Genomic DNA, 21,702 nt, shown 5'->3' on the forward strand with positions numbered 1-21,702 from the left:
TACAGAAGCAGCAGAGGTACGCGTGTATAGCGCCCGGTCATAGTGGTTTAGGAGCAGTATTCCGTCATGGGTTCAGGCTCACTTACAAGGATAACATATAAGTGCACTAACTGCGATTATACTGTAGACAACTGCAGCAAAAATGGCGGAAGATTCACAGTGCCCTCGGCGAAGCTTCAAAATACCCTGGGTCGACGCGCTTCCGACGCTCAGTTGGACCTACTCCTCAACTACATGGAGCAGCGCCCATTCCTGGCAATACCTTGCTCTGAACACGTTTCGCTGTTCACCAGACACCAGAAGCTTGTTCAATGGGAGCAGCTTGTAAACGCCGTGAACGCTGCCGGTTCAGCGCAGCAAAGAAAAGTGGCAGCAGCTCATGGGTATCAGAGTCCAGAAACGAAACAAAAAAGAAAGGAAAACGACGAAAGCTCGTAACGACGGCAAAGGAACAGGCGGAGGCCCTCCCTCGGCGTCTGTAACACGTCGAAGAGGGAATTTTATCGGTTGTCGGCAGTGGTGCCGTTGAAGGGACTGGGTCGCCCGTGCTCGGGCTCCCAAGGAGGGCAAGCACGAATGTACGACGTCCACTAATATGTTTCTTAATGACACTCATTTGTAAATTTGTGCTCAGAAATGCTATCGGTTGACAATTCTTAAACTTTCAGCTGTTGCGGAGAGACGCAGTGGGCGAAATGGAATTAACAACTGGGCAGTTGACAGACTCGAACATTGTCGGTGACCATGTCGCAGGCAAGAATGCCTATGCTCCATACTCTAACAGAAGTTCACCGCATAACACCACGCTGCTACAGCCAACTGTCATCTGAAATGCCATCGTTCGCGCCCTTGATTTGTTGAAAATGGGAGGTATGCACACTTATGCAATTATGACTTATGACACTTAGCAATTATCACAAAAAGTGTGCACCCCGCTTTCTCCTCAAATCATAAGAGGGAACTGCATCATTCGGCGCAGTGATTGGCGTAGAGCTTGCTATGCGGTGAAGTTGTTTTGACAGTGCATAACACATTTGGTAAAAACAGAGCTTTACCACATAACCATCTCTTTGCCAACCACAGCAGAGCTATGGCTTCTGATTTGAGGACTGAGCCGGGCGTACACCTTTTAGTGGAAATTACCGCTTATCGAAATTGTCACAAAAGGCTACGTACCCCCCTTCCCCCCCCCTCCGGTTTGAATAAATCATGCAAAAGAACGACATCGTCCTGTATGACAGTTTGGCATGTTATGGCGTGTTATGAGCTGAAGCTCTGTCTTCAGAATGTACCGCCCAAGCAACAGAAAAAGCTTGAACCTAGCATGGCACGAGCTTGGCTGGCCAAGGTGGTCTTGCTTGGCATGAGGTTGGCCAGCAAGCTCGTTCCGTAGTGTAGATCTGTTCCTTGGCCATCCATTTGTCGACCTCCTGCCAGTCACGTGGAATGGTTGGCCAAGAAGCTTGTTTCTTTGTTGGCTCGGTACTTTTGACTCAGCGGCTGCCAACCATTGGCCAGCCAGCCTTTCGCAAAAAGTACTAAAATCTACTGAATTTTATTTTATTTATTGTTTTATCACGGAGCTATTTCTCGCACTTTCACTTGGAATGCTACAAACAACTCATGACTTTTAAAAGGGCACTTTATTCAACTGGTACGGAGGCATTACTTATTCACGAGTGGGAGATGGGTGGGCTGCCTCGCAGGTCTGGCATGTCCTGCAAAACGAGATTTCAAAAGCTGTTTAAACATTCTTCATGGGGGGAGGAAGAGCATGCATTGTGTCTCATATTGGTTGTTGACAGCCATCTTTCGAAAGGCAAAAAGAATTCGTTCTATTTCACGTCTCAGGCTGAACAAGTTTTGCATGCAGCCGTACACAAATTTCCTGTGCATTCAAGAAACATGCAGGACTGAGAAGTAACGCTACTGATGCAAATCATAGTGTCACGTGAAACATATCGCCGTACAGAAAGTAGTTACAACCATTAAGAAACGCAAGGACATGTAAGCGACATTTCAAAGCGACCGTCAAGTACAGCGTCAAGATGCCATCTTTCGCCCGAACATCCGATTATGGACATTACCGTGATACATCAGGGTGAAAGGCGAACCACGGCATCACCCGCCTGGGTGATACATTATTGTGAGTTGCGAAAACAAACACAGCATGAAACAGAAACATACATGAGACCGTGGTCGCGCTTCAACAAAGAATGCTTACTTCAGTTTTAAGTACGCCCGAAAGCCAGCTGTTGTATTTTATTGATAAGACAGAACCATACTCACCAAACAATCAATTCCTGGGAAGAGTTGAGCCTTCGTTGGACACTGCGGTTCAGAAACAGCGCGCACCGACAGACCAACAGCAGCATACCCCCACCATCCCCCCACCATCCAGCACACCAACACAAAAGCCTAACGGCGCCGTGGACGCGGACTGGATTGAAATGGCTGCATCCACATTGGATGCTTTCACATGATACGTACGTTTCTCGAATTGTAACAATATAATAAAAAGGAAAATATTCTACCAAGCATAGTTGTGGCGTGTGGTTGCCGACGTTGTATAAGCGCTGATTGACCGACTGCGTACCAAGCATTGCTATACCGTGCACTTGCCTACGTTGCATAGACGTTGGTTGGCGGACTGCTTGCCAAGCATCGTTGTGCCGTGCTCTGGCCAACATAGTGCCAATGTTGGTTGGCCGACGGCCCGTTGGCCAACCAGCAGTCAATATTTGCCTAACCGTCGACCATCGGTCATTGCTTGCTTGGGCGATCGTGAAACAATTGTGTTTCTTAATTCTTTGTAAATTTCAGAAGATTAACCGGTGCTTTCTCAGCCGGTTCTGCATGGAGTCCCCTCACCTCCGCTTGTCGTGTCCACGGCAAAGTCAGGCCGCGGGCGCCGACGTTGTCTTCAGAGGCCGATAGCTCAACGCGATAAAGAACTTGAAGCTTCGCGTAGTGTTGCTTGCTGCACCAGTAGGCGTCTTTGGTGATGGTTGGAGAAGTATACTGTGGCCCAATGATTGCAATGAGTGTTCCATCCGCGGCCGCGACGGCGTCAGCGAGGCGTGAGTCCCGTCGCGTAAAGGAGTCCTTGCTGGCCACTCTGCCAACAGCATCCCGTGGAAAGCTCAACCACTCATCGCCGAGCTCCGCTGCAATCGCTGCGGAAACCAGGGACTGAAACCGGAATGGAGCCGAAAACCGCTTGGGAACCCAATTTTTAAATTTTTTTCAACACCGTAACGTCAACCTTTTTTTCAAGACTGTAGCGTTACGTTCCGTAACCGGAACGTAACCGCAATTCACCATCGGGAACCGAAACCGTTACCTGAACCGAAAAATGTGATTTCGGTTACCGGTTCATATAAATCGGTTCAAGCGTAAATGTGAACAACTTTGGGTGCGATATTTGTATCGCTTTACAACTCTGGTTAGTGATACGTGCTTCTGTTAAAGTCGATCTCTTCGTCATGTGTTCTTCATTCAGAACTTGTGTAGACAACATACCACGTTATGAGCTTGGACCCATAATCGGATGCCATGCATTACGTACGTCCCTTATGAGTTATTAACTATATTATTGTGATTGTTTAAGATACGAAGCGTTGCACGTTGTTTGTTTTAACATCTGTTTGCTTAACCGCTGAACGCACGCAGTTTTTCTTGCCTTGGAGCTTGTTCCAGCACGAGGGAAATGAATGTGCACGAGATAATAGAGAATGCAACAAATTATTTTACGGGGAATGTCGCGAACGGCTAAAGTGCGTCGAAGAAGGAGTTCACTCTTTCTTTGACCTGGCAGGTGGCACTGCACAATCCTTTCGTAGCGCAATAGATAAATATGATGGAAATTGATGTTCCGAGGCTGGAACACATAGAAAGGACAAATACATAAAATATATGTTCATTTTACCTGTTTGCACTTTCTAGCTCATTTTGCGACATACACGCGGCCTGCAGATACATCCTACAGAAAACCGAAAAAAAAAAAATGCCGGTTCAACTGCTTCGTCACCGATAACCGCAAATATTAGGGAGTTTTAGGAAAACGTTGAAGTTTCACGATAACTAAACATGAGTGCGGTGCGGGTATACCCGAGGATACCCGCAGGTACCCGCGCAAGTTTGTTCTTTTTGGGTGCACATTTGCGTGTCATCGCGGGTTGCGGGTAAGGTGCGGGTAGACTCGCACTACCTCCGCGCATTACACGGGTATACCCGCAATACCCGCAGGCACAAAACCAACCCGTCGGATTTTAGTGTATGACCCGATTAATGGCGAAGATTTGGCCCAAAATACTTTCCAAGACGTTCCATATCCAATTCATCATCTCAAAATAAAGTTGTTGTTGCTAGCCACATAGGGTTAACTTTGGCTGTTTTTCGACACCAGGACTGGTAGACTTCGCACGAGTAAGCTGGCAAGCATGTCAGCAGTGACCACAGGGTACGCGTTGGAAAAGTGGCTCGCTAACAGACAGTGTCCTCAGCATCAATAAATTATTTCGTGCTGTCACGATCATGTGGCATTACTGAAACACGCGTACGCATTGGACTACGGGTATATCGGCGGGTATGCGGATACTCGTCATGATGTGCGGGTGCGGATGCGGGTTGAATCAATGGCATTGCTGCCGATGCGAGTTGTGCCACCACGGGTGCGGTGCTGGTGCGGGTACGAATTTTCATATCCGCACTCATCTCTAACGATAACGTTTCCGAAAACGTGATAAGCCAATCGCCTGATTCAGTTGGGGTGGCTGACATCATGTTGCTTATATCTGATTGACTGACAGCGATTCAGAGTCGGAACCGGAGGGCGCTTACGATTTCCTAAAACTCCCTATAAAAGCAGCGAATCCCGTAACCGTAAACCAAACCGCTTTCAGAGTTCTGACACCGACCCGTAACCGTAACCGGACCGATACTCGTTTCGGTTTCAGTCCCTGGCGGAAACCGCTCGAACCGCTAGACTCACAGTTCTCCGTGACACAGACAGGTGCCTATACAATGTGTCCCCCGTGTGCCCACAATGCCCTGAAAACTTCCCTCTCCGAAGAACCGAAGAGAACAAAGAACCTGTCACTCCACAGTCATTGTCGGCGACGTGGAACGTACCCTGCGCAAACCTTCGGCGCTGCGAAGACGGTCGCACAGCCACCGCACAGTGCCCTGTGACAACCGGTAATGCTGCCGAAAAGCGTGGTCAGGCATTTCGAACGCGTCGTTATTGTCACAATAAACAAACCGGCGGCGGAACAACAAACACAGTGAAGTAAAAGCAAACGCGATCGATCTTCGATCTTTCAGGTTCAGGAACGTTATTTTGACGCCACGTCGAAAGTTCTAAAGACGCATTTTCAGTCGCTTTGAGCTTGGTTTGATTGACAGTCACGCGCCGTCACGTGAGCCATGTAGTGCGCCCAATACTATGTGCAAGTTCTGCGCAGGAGAGGTGAAAATGGGCGGAGAAATCACGTGGGCAGCGTTCCTCCACTCACCAGTCGGCACGGACTAACCAACGTGCTCGATGTTGTGGTTGCGGTTACGTCGTTCCTTCCTTCCTACGTGAACCGACTCAGGTGGGCTCTCCGCGTCCAGTCTGTTGTGCTGGAGGGCGGTCAATCATGTGCCGCGATAGGCAGACTTGTGCGTAACGCGTTACTAGTAATTGCGTTACTTGTAATCAATTACCTTTTTGAGTAATTTTTCAAGTAATCAGTTACTTTACTGTCAAAGTAATTTTTCGAGTAATCAATTACTTTTCTGGGTAATCGATTAGTCAGTAATTGATTACTTTTCCGGCAGAGATTAGCTTGTCTTTCAGATGTTCTCCCCAAGTCAAGCCCCTGGTGGCATCAGCCTTTGTTGGGCCGTTTTACTATAGCAAGCGGAGGTCATTGTAATGACGCTCTAGAATTTCAGAGTCTCTCTCCCTAAACACTTCCTACACCAGTGTGATGGTACCTGAAGCTTTGGAGGTTTAGTGAGTCATGAGGAAGTACCACCAGGCTCCAACAGCTCCCCATAGAGCCCATAGTTTGAGATAATTCACACAACACTGGGGACATGACCAATGAAATTGCGACGTGGTGGATATTATGCACAACCAGTCGGCCAATCAGGAGCCTCCATGTCTGGCTGGCTTTTCGGTCGGTCCTGGCTACCATCGACTTCTACTGGATTTCAGGCCTGCCGCCGTTACTCGGTATTCAAAATAACTAAAGCGATTTTCGGGTAAAATAAAGATTTATTTGATACAGAGCACTAATTCAAAGATCTGATACATGGGTGCACTGTGCGTACAAAGCCCACTGCGTTGCTGACACACTGCGACAAAGTTCGAACATGAAGCAGAACGAACACACCGTTCAACTCCTAATACCGAGCCAGTCTCATGAGTGCGTACCATTTCATGATGAGCATCTTCTTTCGCTACCTGCGGTGCATCCATTATAGCGAAGCGAAAAGCGTTTGTGTGGCACGTAATCCTGTCTTTGTTGACAGTCCCCGAAGTCCAACGGCGCTCGAACTTGTTCTTCACGCTCCAACTAATGAAGCATTCCGGTACCGCAGTTGACAAATTGTTCGTGGGATAACAGTTGTGTCCAGAAACAGCACAACACGCGTAGACTCACAATTACGAACTAATAAACCCGCGAACATATATCTGCAAACTGTTCTGTCGATTGACACCACCGAATACAGGAGGACGACATGCCGGCCATGCTATTTCGAAACTATGCTGAAACGGCCGAGACGCTGTACGCACATGTGCGCTACAAAATGCGATTTCAAAACGTTCTCGACCAATCGGAGCGCGCGCACAGTCTAGGCCAATGGGCTTGCAACATGGTGTATGGGCGCAGTGGTACATACTCTACAGCCGCGTCCGCGGGTACCTGAGGAGGACTGGTACCACGCAATGTTCTTCCACAATCGGGTCAACGTCTTCCCGGGCGTACAGATCTCCTTGTCCTACGTGTTTTTGTTTGTCTTGTTATTTCAGCTGTTCCGCTGTTGAACCTTCTTTTTTTCTTTTTTTCTGAGGCACAGGAAGACGGTTATAATTTGCGTGAATGCAGAGTAACGACCGAAGTAACGCGTTACTTTTCTACTCGTTACTCAATTACATTTGAAGTCGAGTAATTAGTAATGGTAATCAATTACTTTTTCCACAGAAGTAACGGTAACGGTAATCAATTACTTTTTTCGAGTAACGGACACAAGTCTGGCGATAGGTTACGTCAGAGGCTGAGGGAAACGGGGGAACCGAGGAGCTGCGCGGAAGCGTGACCTACTTGCAGAGCGTATTGTCGTGCTTCTTCGCATCTGCTGAACTTTCTTCAGTTGTGAACTTTACGACGAGTCTAGCACCCCAGGACTCTCGAACTGGCGGAAGCTTGCGGGACAAACAATATATAGTGCGTTTTTTCTTAGGAAGGGAATGCCAGTACCTTTCGAAGTTGCGGGGCAGTACTGCTTGTAGTATTGGTCCTCGGAAATAATTTGCTTAACCTTTCGAAGTGAGCTTTTTGTACTTGTTGGTGGAGTCTATATTTCTCTCACTGTATATTTCCGTCTTTGCTTTTTAAGCCGCGATGCTCATTGTCCGTTATGGGAAGTGCCACCAACGAACACAGAGAAACAGAAGAGGAAATGTGGTGATGAAGGTTCAAGACAATTGATAAATGCCTTACTCCCGCGGACATCCCGTTCGCCGTAGAGAGTCCTGAAAGTTATCCACAGCTACACTGCATTGTGGAACGTGCAGTAAAGCAAAGTAAGAGTCGCTCTTACGTGTTTTTCATCACACTCACACATAAGCTAAACCATGCCAGGGTGTAACGAGAGAGAGAGAGATACATGATGACGATATGAGGATCACGATGGGGTGTAACGAATGGCAGCTGCCGAAACCGCTTTTTAGCATCCTTGTATGGAGTCTCTATTAATGCGTTAGCATTCGGAGTGTCAAAACGGAAAAAAAACCGTATGTATGTGCATGTGTGCGTGTGTCCGTGTGTGAGATGGTGAAGCGTCACCGAGACAGCGGTATAAGTTGACATGCAAAGGGGATAAGAGAGGGTAAATGCAAATGGAGGCAAATGATTTGAAATTGAAGTAGTCGAAGGTAGTTACAGTAAGAGGTAAGAATAATTGAAGGTAATTAGAGGTAGTTAAAGGCAGTTAAAACAAGACAGTTGAGTTTAAACATAATGAATGTAAGAATGAGAAGAAAGAGAGAGATATGTAATTAAGAGAAAGATTAAATGAAATTAAAGAATATCGACGGTAGCCGCAGGTTATACCAGATGTAATTAAAGGTAATTGACGTCAATTAAAGCGAATTCAGAGTAATTAAGGAAAGTAAACGTATCTAAAGGTAATTAATGGAATTCAAGATTACCTCATGTAACCTGCGGTTACCTAAGGTAATTAAGGGCTAATTACAGGGCAATTGAAATTAATTGTGACTAATTAGGTTAATTAAATAGACTTACATATGCCAATTGAAAGTGTCACACCGGAAATCAAGCGTTGACTGGAGGTGGACAACCGGAAGTCAGGTTAGACCGGAAGTGGAATACCGGAAGTCGAGTTGGACGGGATATGCATACCAGAAGTCAAGTATAGACGGGGTGTGGGCAACCGAGAGTCTGGTTTAGACTAGAAGTGGATGTCCGGAAGTCAAGTATGGACCGGAAAAGGTGGTTAATGCTAATGCATTTTGTATAATGTCTATTGACGCTTCTGAGTACATACACGGTGGCCAATTTGCAGTACGAGGTCAATAGAATTTCTATAGACAACCTACCGTGTTTCTTTATACTCTTATTGACATTTTCGACAGAGTTTTTTTAGACCACCAACAATTTTTTTATAAGGGAACGTCGGAGAAATTTGTGCCGTGCAGCTTCCCACAGGGCTCGTGGTGGCTGTGTGCTATTTCTCGCCTCGCGCCGCGCCGGAACGAATCCGCGGCTACATTGTGTATGTACTCGCGCCTTACCGCACGCACAAGCTTCTTGTCGTCGGAGACATCAAAGTGGACATTTGACTGGCCAAGGACACAAATCTCCTAAGCGATATGTCCGAACAACTGGACCTTACGTTGTGCACCGACATCCGCCAATCCACAACTAGACATGGCTCATGTATAGACTTGGTGTACCAGAACAGCCCCTCGTTTAGGACAAACTCACCTCCCCAACCATTTCAGCAACCAAAAGTCAATACTTATCACGCTTAAATAAATTTGCCTACACACTTTCATTTTGCCTCATTTCACCACACGCAGAGCTAACGCGGAATTTCGCTTTACACGAGTCGTAGCTCTCCTGTAATTTCTTTGAAGTTCTGTCAGACTTGTGTAGATTATCAAAGGGGGTAATATCAACACCGCCTTGTATATTGCATACCGCTTTGAGTCTTCTTTCTGGGTACGCATCACGCTGAGTTGGCATAGCAGCACCCGAGAACAGCCCAGGAATTAACAGCGGGGATCGCCAACACTTTTCGTTCGGACTCCTGTCTCGTGCATCAGACGTGCTCTAATGCCGAATATCTCAGATTCGAAATGGTCGGAACGTATTCTAATCTGTATCGAATCATTTCACACGATTCCAGTATTTCGGAGCGCTGCCTCCCACTCACGGCCACGCTTTTTTCATCTTTCCGGGATCGAAAATAACCAACACACGATGTAGAGGTCGACTTATGCCGCAAGTTTTGATGCAGTACATCGCACCACCTCTCTTTCAACTCATTGTTCACAAAATACAAGAAAACAATAAGGCGTTGAATGTACATAAACACAGATCAAGCGGACGCATACCCAGTGACTGGGGTAGAGTATCGCCTGTTGCGATGAAACTCCCCACTCTCCAAGGCCGAAAATAAACTTGTTGTTGTTACCCAGTGACGCAGGATGGCCGCCCAATGTTGCTTGCAACACCTTCTTCCATTCCTACACCGCTCCTGACATTTCAAAATCCATTTTTGTGACGTCTGCGCCGTTTTCAGCCAAGATCTTCTGTAACTGCGTTCGAAACATGTCAATAATCGTAACAGTAACAGAAGCCTGCAATCAATTTTTTTCCCAAGTCTCCCTTTAAGACACTCCCTTGTGGTGCCCCATGAGCAAACCATTCCTCGGCGTGGACCCCCTCCGCGTGCGAACGGAGAGGGTTCAAAAATCCGCCAGATACAAGAACTTTCTGTCAGAGGCATGGGCTTGCAGCAGTGCGTGCAGCACAAAGGGGTGACTGGCTGATCTTAAGCTCTTTTTTTCGTCCAGAAAAACGGCGATGACAATTTCCTTCTGCCTCTTGGCTTGTTCAACGGGGGTGACAAGGTCGAGGACCGAATCCATGGGGTATACGGACGTTTCGGTACAGGACATTCTGGTACAGACATCTCGGTACACCGACATTTCGGTACACGGACATCGCGGAACACTGCCATCGTGGTACGTGCATGCACGGGACGCGGCGCGCATGTGTTGCGCTAGTGTAGTTTGTAAACGAGGGTTAAAACCTGTGCGGAATAAATTATCTTACCGACGTGTTTTTGCAACAAACACCAAGGTTATTTGACGAGTCGAAAACACTTATGCTCATTTCTACTTACAACATACCAAATACTATATGAAGAAATACTGCACGGAGAACAATAACTCTCTGCTCCAAAACGTATTTGTGGCATGGCCGTTTCCCTGGAGGAAGGGAACAAATGGGTCCATATTTACGAACTAATACAGCTAATTTTTCCGAAGTTTTGTCATCTTTTAGAAACACTTTGCGCATCTTGCAGTTTCTAATACTGAATCAGCAAATACTTGTGTATTCGACTCGAATTCACCTTCTTTTTTTTTTTTTTTTCGAAACTGTGGAGGAGTGGAATGCCCTCCCACCAGCTGCTGTGTCCGTCTGATCCCTTCCAAGCTTTGTCAACAAGATAAAATCTTTGTTTGCATAGGGTATTTTCTAACTTTTTACATTTTTGTTCCTTATCATGTGTAGAATATTGCGTTAGACAAGGGACACTGGTTGCATGGACCAACCTTCTTTATTCCCAACTCAAGACACACTCTCCAAAAAACAACACGCGTTACACGGAGAAACACACACACACACTCTCGGTAATATGATCACGTACGGGGACGCTTCCCTCTCGTGTAACACGAGACGGTCACATTCCTTGGACGGTTGGACCCTGCGCGGGAGGAGTTTCTACGAATCCGTTTTCGCTCTGTTTTTGCGTTTGAGAAACTAGAAGATTCAACAACCTCCCCTGTAATGAGCCGAGGGCTCATTAGTTAATTTCCCAGGTCTAAGTGATATAACATTTGTATGGCGCGTCTCAGCAAATGTCCTCCTGGGAGCATAATCGTACAAGCTCTCACTTTCCCATCTCGTCCACGATGCACATCCTTTATACGGCAAGTCTTCCAGAGGTGTCTGGGTAGTCGATCGTCCTGCATGAGAACAAGGTCACCAATTTCGAGGCCACTTGACGCTGCAGGTCTGCTGATGTGTGCTGACCTAAGTTCCTGCAGGTATCCCGTGCGCCATCTCCGCCAGAAGCCGTCCAGTAGTTTAGTTCGGTACGCCCACTGACGTTCGATTTCGTGCTTCGTTGACACAACTGGACGTCTTGCACGTTGCGGTGGCAGGCACGTCAGTTTGCGCCCGACTAAAAAATGCGAGGGTGAAAGAGGTTCCGGCTCCCCCGCGTCGGAATACAGGTATGTCAAAGGGCGGGAGTTAATGACGGCCTCTATCTCCGTGAGAGCGGTCGTAAGCGCTTCGAAGTTGAGACTACATCTCCCCAATACTTTGCGTAGGGCTACTTTAACAGATCTCACCATTCGTTCCCAGGGGCCACCCCACCACGCGGCTCGCTCTACAATGTATCGCCATTTGATTCGGCGGCTGGCAAAGTATGCCTGTATTTCCTCTCCCTGCATGCTTTGAAATAACTTTGCGATATCCTTAGACGCACATTTAAACGTCAGCGCCTTGTCCGTATAAATTGTGCTGGATATGCCTCTTCTGCTCACAAAGCGTTTAAACGCTAGCAAAAATGCACCCGCTGATAAGTCACTCACAAGTTCCAAATGGATCGCTCGCGTAACTGCACAGGTGAAGACGACAATGTATGCCTTGTGAGTGTCACCGTCTTCACGATAAAGGAGGGGTCCGGCGAATTCAATCCCGGTTACATCGAACGGCTCACGCTTTGACACTCGGGCAGCGGGAAGTGGGGCTACCGGCTCTGTCGCGGGCTTGCACTTTTCCTTTCGGCAAATTAGACAACGCCAGATAATCCTTTTCACAGCCTGGCGTCCCTTCACGATCCAATAGTCCTCCCGTAGCTGAGCCAAAGTATCCCGCACCCCTGCATGCAGCAGTCGTCTGTGTTCCCTGTCAATGAGAAGGGCAGTAAATGAGTGAGTTGACGGAAGGATCACAGGATGCTTCGTTGTCTCCTTTATGTCGCTGAACTGGAGTCTTCCCCCAACACGGAGAATCCCATTATTGTCCAGGTGTGGGGAAAGGTTACAAATAGTGCTGTCTGGTCCGAGCGGCTCCGTTGAACGCAACTTCGCAATATCTTTGGCGAATGCATCCCTTTGCACGTTAGTTATCCAATAAATCTCTGCAGCCGTTAATTCCTCGGAAGTCAGTTGTCCCGTCTGTCTACGTGATCTGTTCCTGCAGTTGCTGACGAACCGTTTGACCCACGCAGTTATACGGGTCACTCGCGTTAGGGAGCTGTAGCTTTCGATGCGTAATATGGGACTTGACACCGGTTCGGTAACAACGTGGTGGATCTTCACACTTTTTCTCTCTTCTGCGGAGTAATCTTCCACGTTCGCTGGTACCGAGGGCTCAAGTAACCATTGTGACTGCGGTATCTGTAGCCATTGTGGACCATTCCACCACACTTGACTTCTCAGGAGGGCGTCCGGTCGTTGGCCACGCGTAAGCAAGTCCGCGGGGTTTTCTTTTCCTGGGCAGTGACTCCAATTAGCGGGATTCGCCAGCTGCTGAATCTCGGAGACGCGGTTGGCGACAAATTGTTTCCATCTTTCGGTATTGCCCTTAATCCAATGCAGGGTTACAGTCGAGTCCGACCAAACACGGGTCGCCAAAGCGAGAGGAGGAAGTGTTTTAATGATGTAGTTCGACAGCCGTGCGGCGACAACTGCACCTATCAGTTCCAAACGTTGGAGTGACATTTTCTTTAAAGGGGCAACACGTGACTTGGACATCACCAATGCTACATTTACATCCCCTTGCGGTGTTTCTGTCCTCAAGTACGCGACTGCGCCGTAAGCTCGTGGGCTAGCATCCGAGAAGACGTGTAGAGTCTTAGTTGACTCGCCGTTATTGAGGTCTTCGGCTAGCTTCCTTGGAATCCTCACGTTCTGGAGACACGGTAGCTCGTTGCACCATTCATTCCACTCCATCGAGATATCTGACGGCAAGTCGTCGTCCCAATCTGTTCCTCGTTTCCAGAGCGCTTGGAACAGTAGCTTTACACTGGTGACAACTGGCGCCAAGAATCCGAATGGGTCGAAGATGCGTGCGCATGATTGAAGTACGGCACGTTTGCTATTTTTCATTGTACTTGTAAACCCGATCAGTGCACTCAAGTCAAAGCCGAATTTATTTGTTCGAGGATTCCACGCAACTCCCAGAACCTTTCGTGGTTGCATTTTTCCCATCAACGACGTCGTTCCTCCGTTCTGACGTTCACTGATACGCTGCAGCAATTCTTCGTTGTTCGACATCAATTTTCGAAGACGTATGTGCGCTTGTGACAGAATATCGTTTGCTTCAACGCAAATGGTCTCAGCATCCTCCAGACTCTTGGCTCCCGTAACCAGATCGTCGACGTATTAGGATCTTCGTCGTCACCGGATACTGATTTTGAAGACTTTCGAAGTGATGTTTTACGGTTGCTGCCAGCAGGAACGGGCTTGCCGTTGCCCCGAATGGAACACGGGTCATCCTCCATGTGACGATAGGTGGTAATTCCATCCCTGGCAGTGGTGTTTCTTTGTACCAAAGGAATCGTAATGCGTCGCGGTCTTCCTCTGAGAGTGACACCTGGAGAAATGCATTTTCAATGTCTGCTAGGACGGCGATCTAATCTATCCGAAATTTGAGCAGAAGATCGATGGGACTCGGGTTCAAGTTTGGTCCGTCTGGCAATGTATCGTTGAGACAAATGCATCCTGGTGCACTAGATGACGCGTCAAAGACGATCCGTAGTTTCGTTGTCTGGCTGTCGCATCTCACCACACTCTGATGAGGCATGTAGTACACCGGGTTTGGCGACGCGATTGCCGTTTCTGGCGCTTCTTTGGCAAAACCGTTTTCCATGTACTCTCGTATTCCCGTGTCCTATTCCTTCATAATCTGTTCATCTCTCAGAAGGCGCTTTCCGAGCCTCTTCATTGCTATCTCCTTATTGTCGCGAAGCCGGGACACTTTCTCGTTCCACGGAAACGACACTTGGTAACGTCCATTCTCAACCTTCACTGTATCTTCAAGCTGATTGAGGATCTCATTTTCGTTGGTAACAGTTGTCTGTTCCTCCTTAATGCCCATGTGTTCCAATTCCCAGAATGCTCGCAATAGGGCGGATATTTCTCTGTTTACTGCGTCGGTTACAGCTACTCTCATTACACCGGTAGATGAACGTGTTGCAGATGAGTCAGTCGTTGTGGGTCCCTGCACCGTCCACCCAAAGATGGTCTCTACGGCAACAAGAGTTTTGTTCAAACGTTTGAGGCCTCCCGTTACCATAGCCCAATAATTGTCGGCTCCAATGAGGACGCTGATTCCATCTTCGCACTGTACGCCGTGAAGTGAAGCATCAGCGATGACGATTCCCTGAGCGTGCAGTTGATCTTTCAAAAGTCTCGACTGGAGCTTTCACGATGTCAGAGCAGATCATCGGAACTTCTAATGCTTCCACGCGCACATCCCTCCGGTCATGCTGACTTGTGAGCCACAGCTCAACTCTTCGGCACGTACGTTGTTCTCCTGTCGCATCTTCACCAAAGGTGAAGATTGTAACATCTTCCTCGCCCAGTACCCTGAGTCCGAGACGTTTTGACAGGTCGCCTCTGATGAAGGTACGCTGGCTTCCGCCATTTGAGAAGTAGGCGCACTAGGGCACGTTCCCTCCTTCCTTCGGCCCAAACCTGGGCTGTCTGCAGTAATATTTCACCCGAAGAGCGTCCAGTACCTCGATCTGTAATTTTTAGGGACGATTGTAACGTCGCCTGCGTCCTCGTTGCGTCTGCGCCTGAGCGAGCTTCTGGAGTCTTCACTCGGGTTGCCGTTCCATTTTTGTTTGCCCAGTTCGGATCGCACAATGGTGTAATATGTCTGCCGGAACACTTCGCACATTTTAGCCACATCGAGTTTCTGCAGTCCCTGGACCTGTGATTTCGTTTAGCACAGCGAAAGCATCGGTTGTCGCGAGCGAGAATAGCCTTCCGTGTATTGAGGCTGATTGGCGAATCATAGTGCTTGCTTGCATGGTTATTGGACACGCAAAATATACACTCAAGGCTTTCCCGTTCCACTCCAAGTTTCAGCTTGTGTTTTCAAAGCGGCAGCTGATGGTGGATATCTCTTTTGGCGGTTATCGTTGCGTCCTCCATCAGCGTCTGACGATTTTGACACGTACTGGCTTCTTTCTCTACTTTCTACTTCGTTCTTGAGAAATTTCAAAAATGCTTTTAGCTCGTCACTGCTTCGCATTGACTGCTCGGCGTCATGTTTGCGATGGTACCCTAATTTGAGCTCTGGTGGTACCGCCTTCCGCAGTATAGAAAGGAGTAAAACGGCATAACTATCTGAGTTCACTCCCAGCGCCTCCAAGCTGCGAACACCTGTCTGGACTGCATCTAACATAACTCTTGGCCTTCCCACGTTTTTGGCGTCTTGTACTGGTCGTATTTGTAGAAGACGTGCCATGTGCTCATCAATTATAAGTTCGGTTCTTCCGAACCTTTCACGGAGAAGCTCAACTGCGACGGCGTAGTTGTCGTTTGTTATCTGAATTCCGTCGATAGCTGTTAGTGCCTTGCCCGTAAGGTAACTCTTCAGATATTTAAATTTGTCGACACTTGATAATCCGCTGTTCTGATGAATTGCTGAATCATATTGGTTCCAGAAGCTTTGCCATGACGTCAATTCCCCATTAAATTTTTGCAATTTCCAGTTTGGGAAGCTTGACGCTGACTGTCGCTGGCGTTTGTGGCGAAGTTACGTTGTTTGCGCTTGACGATACAGTCGTTCGTTCGATTCCAGTATCGCTTCTCGATATCTTGCGGTTCAATTTCGTTTTGGCAATAACGACGCGTTCTTCGTATCCTCCTGATCCTGCCAATTCCTCTTCTAGAGCGTCAACATCAATAAGCACTTCGATTTCGTTATTCAGTTCCCTCAGTGAGTTCTCTTTCGATATGAGAATATTGAGACGTTCTTCGAACTCACCGACGGACGTCGTCTCCCTGACGAGAAGAGCATCGATGTCGTTCAGAAGTTTCGTTGTAGAGGCACGCACGATACTCCGTTTCTTCTTGAGTCGGTCGAGCTTGCTTGGGTCCATTTCGTCGTTAGAGAGTATCCCGGGTTTTCGGCACCATGTAGAATATTGCGTTAGACAAGGGACACTGGTTGCACGAACCAGCCTTCTTTATTCCCAACTCAAGACAGACTCTCCAAAAACCAACACGCGGTACACGGAGAAACACACACACGCACTCTCGGTAATATGATCCCGTACGGGGACGCTTCCCTATCGTGTAACACGAGACGGTCACATTCCTTGGACGGTTGGACCCTGCGCGGGAGGAGTTTCTACGAATCCGTTTTCGCTCTGTTTTTACGTTTGAGGAACCAGAAGATTCAACATCATGTGTGTGATTTATGGTGGTTATATGTTGTCTTCTTGTGAGTCACGTTACTGTGTTTTTTAACTTTATGTCACTTTGATTGTATGTTATGTAACTGCTTGGGCCGAGAGATGGATCTGCAGTATTGCTAAAAAAACAAAAAAACAAATCGAATGTGGAATACTACATCGGAATTTCGAATCGAAGCGATTGATGTTCGAAACTGAATAGATTAATAACAGAATTATATTAATATAGTGTCATTTGACCTTTGGAGTACCATGAATAAATAAATATTGGAATATTTCGGAAGCTGCGCTCATAAGCCCGAAAACGAAAAAAAAATTGTGCTGCTAGTGTCAGAAATATAACATTAATTTACTTGAGAGCTTGGCTGAACCTCAGCGGTGAACCCGATCGACACGAAAATTGAGCAGAGACAATATAATACCCGATTTAATAGAGTCTGAAAATTTGGTGTAGCTGCTTCTATAGGCTCATTGCCTCAGCCTCAAATCTACCATTGTTGAACAAATTCCAATATATATCCCTTTTTCCAGTTGGGCATTACGTTAATTTATCAAGAAAGCTGGGACTTCTAATGGCGATGAACTGGCGTACATTTTCCTTACGCGACAATTCTTGTACCGACATGTCCGTGTACCGAGGTGTCCATGTACCGAGAAGCCCATGCACCGAAACGTCCGTGTACCGAGATGTCCATGCACCGAAATGTCCGTGATACTTACAAAGATACGCAATTCATCTCAATTACTCAGTTAATTAGGGCAGTACAAAAATGCCCCGACCTGCACAAGAGGACAGCTGACGAACTCCCGTTAATTTTACCATACCGTAACGAATCGTTCTTTTTACGTTTGGTTCTAGTTAGCTTGAACTCTGTGTACGTTCTTTCATGCGCTTTAATGCACGGTAACGAAGTTCAATTCTTCACGACGGCGCTGAATTACTCAGGGCGTGATATTATAAGTGATATAGCTCATGATAACATTGTACGGAGCTTAGATCACGACGATAATTGGGCCGATAATATATACTGGGACAAGGACTAAGACAGGTGCCTTTCTATGTTCGTAACGTAAATTCCAGTGACCGGATCACCAAATAGAACAACAACAACTTTATTGTGAGATGATGAATGGGGAGTTTCATCGCCATGGGTGATACTCTACCCCATCGCTGGTGGCGATGCAGGGAAGGAAATATTGAGCCCCTTCACAATACGGATCGAAGTCCTATGGTATCCGGACAGGTGAAGACAGCTTTGAGGGCAGAGTGGTCGCAGGAATAGATGTGGACAGGGATCAAGCAATTTTGTGGGAGAGAGAGGGGCGACAGTCCAGCTCGTCAAGGGATCCAGGGAGTACGGTTCAGGAAGTTTGGTACGGTGGGCGACGGCTAAATACAACAATCCCGACACCAAATGCATAGTTCGCTTTCCAAGCACCAATTCGCAGACACGAGTAGCGTATTCCTTGGCTCACCAAATCCCTCCATCATTTTTCGTCAACTCGGGCTGTATTATTTATTATCGGCATTACGCATCATTGGAATCCACACGTTTGGAAACTCATGTGCAGAAATGCCTATGCGCGAGTCATTGTCAGGCAGGTTGAGGACATGAGTTGAGTCAAGGTTGAGTTTGAATCAAGGTTGAGTCATAGTCAGTTTGATGACGTGTGGGCGTCCTGACTTTCTCTCCTGCTGCAGAATTATTTACTTTGCGTCCCCGCTACAGAGAACACGTGAGGAGGGAGTATGGGAGGGGACGCTGGGGGGGGGGGGGGGGGGGGGACACGTCGCGGAAGAGTCATGGGAGTCGATGAGGAGACTCCCCGGTTGCTCTTTCGCCTACATGCGGGTCCGCTGCAGGCTGCCGCGAGAAAATATACGAATAATTCTGAAAAGATGTCAATTCCGATCGAAAGGGCTTGCGGGGCAGTTGTTTAGAGTGCAGTGCTCCTTCCTGACACGTTTATTTCGACGACGCAGGTGGTGAACTTTCCCGTTACGAGCACCCACATTATACAAACACGAGCATCATAGCAATCTGCCATCGCAATTTGCGCGTTGGTGAGACCAACACCGTTGTGCGTGCTGTGAATTGTTCATTCAGGTTACGTTATTATCCGATAAAATTGCCGCCTGCCTCGGTTTGGGTGTGAACGTGCGAGTGCATATACCAAAATGTAAGGGATAATGACCCAGAAGGGATGCGTGACCGTGTCTCTCTGAACGAGGCCTAGTTATGTTGAAGAGGAGAGCGTGATGCCAGCGCAGTGCAATGGCAGCACACACGACCGGCAATTACAGAGGTACGGGTTTCATTCCTGCCACTGGCACCACCAGCTGATGTCCCTTTCTGGTTTCGCACCATGTGATCTTCCGATGTGATCCAACTTGCCCAGTCTGCAGCTCTCTTATAGGAGCGCGACAATATCGCTCTTTAGGTTCAGGTTATGGAGAAGATAGTCGCGTAGGATAGAGACGCATTTGCAGAGGAGCGAAATCCCACGCAGGCAGCACGCAACACAATGGCAGCTGTCCTTAAAGAGATCATGAAATTATTTTCACGAATTCCGAATACTCTGTCGGAAACGGTTCTCATGATTCCTCACTATCATACACACATCGACTTTTAACCGTATTCAGTGCACCGGAGGCGCAGTTACCACGCAAAAATAGCGGGGCGTGACCGCCGGATACATCCCTTCGAAGGGGGCTTACGCCATCGCCGTCCAGTCAGGTCGGCATTTTGCTAAGAATTCATTCGACATCACATCATCGTCAGTTTTTCCGCAAAGCGCATCACATCACATCACCGTCATAAACCATCACTTCACGAGCCCGTAACTCAACTTCAACCTCAGAATTCATCACTTCATAACCCATCATTCAACTTCAACTTCAGAACCCATCACATCACATCACATCATTCAACTTCATCTTCAGAATCCATCACATCATAACCCATCATTCAACTTCAGAACCCATCATCAGAATTCAACTTCAGATCCCATCGCGGTTTTGAAGTTGAATTCCTATGATGGGTTCTGAAGTCGGTGATGGATTTTGAAGTTGAAGTTTGTGATTTTGTGATGGGGCTTTGAAGTTGAATTCCTATGATGGGTTCTGAAGTCTGTGATGGATTTTGAAGTTGAAGTTTGTGATGGGGCTTTGAAGTTGAATTCCTATGATGGGTTCTGAAGTCGATGATGGATTTTGAAGTTGAAGTTTGTGATGGGGTTTTGAAGTTGAATTCCTATGATGGGTGCTGAAGTCGGTGATGGGGTTTTTGAAGCTGAACTCCAAGAAAGGCCTACGTGGGGTGTGCAGGGCTGCAGGATTACGACGCTAGCGTCCTGCTCGCCTGTGTTTGCGTGGGTTTCCTGGTAGTGGCAGCAAAAGCGTAAGCGAAGGAGGGGTATGCTGCTTGGAGGGTGCGGTCAGCCTGCACTCGGTTGGACTTGGAAGCAGGGTTTACCAATGAAGGAGGAAAGGGAGGGATGCCACGTTTGACCTCCGCTATCACATGTGAACTGCGGAAGGTGTATTGCTTGCGCGGTGGGGTGGTTGCACAATATTGCGCCCGTTGTTGACAGATAAGTGAGCGCATAGCACATTGCGCGTTTATGTGGCTTCGGGTGACCGCTGATGGGGTTTTGAAGTTGAATACCAACGAAGGCCTACGTTGGTGTGCCCGGCTGCTCGCTGCTGGAGGATTACGACGTTGGCATCTTCCTCGCCCCTGTTAGCGTGGATTTCCTGGTAGTGGCGACGAAAGCGTAAGCGGAGGAGGGGTATGCTGTTTGGAGGGTGCGGTCGCCTTGCTCTGGGTTGGGCTTGGAAGCAGGGTGCACCAAGAAAGGAGGAAAGGGAGGGATGCAACGTTTGACCTCCGCTGTCGCATGTGAACGGCGGCGGGAGGTATGTTGCTTACGCGGTAGGGTTGTTGCACAATGTTGCGCCCGTTGTTGACAGCTAAGTGAGAGCATAGCACATTGCAGGTTCATGTGGCTTCGTACGATATCCTTGCCTGCCGGCACATTGAACGTTCATATGACTTCGTACGATCGCCGTGTCTGCCGGTACATTGCACGATCATGTGGCTTCGTACGTCTGGCTTTTCCGCAGTGCCATTCTTCGCTCGTGACGCGGGGGTATTAGCTTCGGCATTGGAATACATCGTGGCCAGCCACTCAGTATTACATGAGTTCTTGTGACATGATGCTTACTGACACTGGAAATAGCCGTCATGAACGAATTCAGCGACCTGTAATCAACTTCGCTGGACATATGTTTTTACTCTAATTCTTTCATACAATACACCACTGCAGTGGTTCATCCGGAATCCCAAGCAGGGGGCGTGGTCATTATTACCGCTACCTGATAACAGCTTTACACGTATAATTACCGACATGTCATTACAGCTGAAACGGCAAGTCCCCTTTTTTGCAGGGGGCGTCGCCAAACTTTTTTCTTTGGGGTGGGGGGGGGGGGGGGGGTGTCACAGGGATGTATCACGGTCTGGATAAATCACTGACACCAAAAACTGAGAATCTGTCCTGGGGAAAGTGTAACACATTGTATTCTTTTTCCTCCGAGGAGGGTATATACGAACGAACACCAAGTGAATTCTTAACGACCGAGGCGTTTGGACACATGTAATACATACAGAATGTGAGGCGCAAATTGAAGTGAACACTGCAAGGAGCCTGGAAGACCACCAACTTACAGTC

At 47.7% G+C, this 21,702-nt stretch overlaps 1 protein-coding gene across 1 annotated transcript; it reads right to left on the reverse strand.

The window, feature by feature from the left end:
• Window positions 1-1,673: 1,673 nt before the first annotated feature.
• On the reverse strand, window positions 1,674-13,816 carry LOC135384878 (uncharacterized). The gene is made up of 3 exons (XM_064614060.1): window positions 11,423-13,816; window positions 2,872-3,192; window positions 1,674-1,718 (listed from the first exon to the last, which is right to left on the reverse strand). The coding sequence occupies exons 1-3, from the start codon at window positions 13,814-13,816 to the stop codon at window positions 1,674-1,676; spliced, it is 2,760 nt and encodes a 919-aa protein (XP_064470130.1).
• Between the last annotated feature and the right edge of the window lie 7,886 nt (window positions 13,817-21,702).

This window comes from Ornithodoros turicata, chromosome 2 (assembly GCF_037126465.1).
Source record: "Ornithodoros turicata isolate Travis chromosome 2, ASM3712646v1, whole genome shotgun sequence".
In the NCBI taxonomy this organism is placed as follows: domain Eukaryota; kingdom Metazoa; phylum Arthropoda; class Arachnida; order Ixodida; family Argasidae; genus Ornithodoros; species Ornithodoros turicata.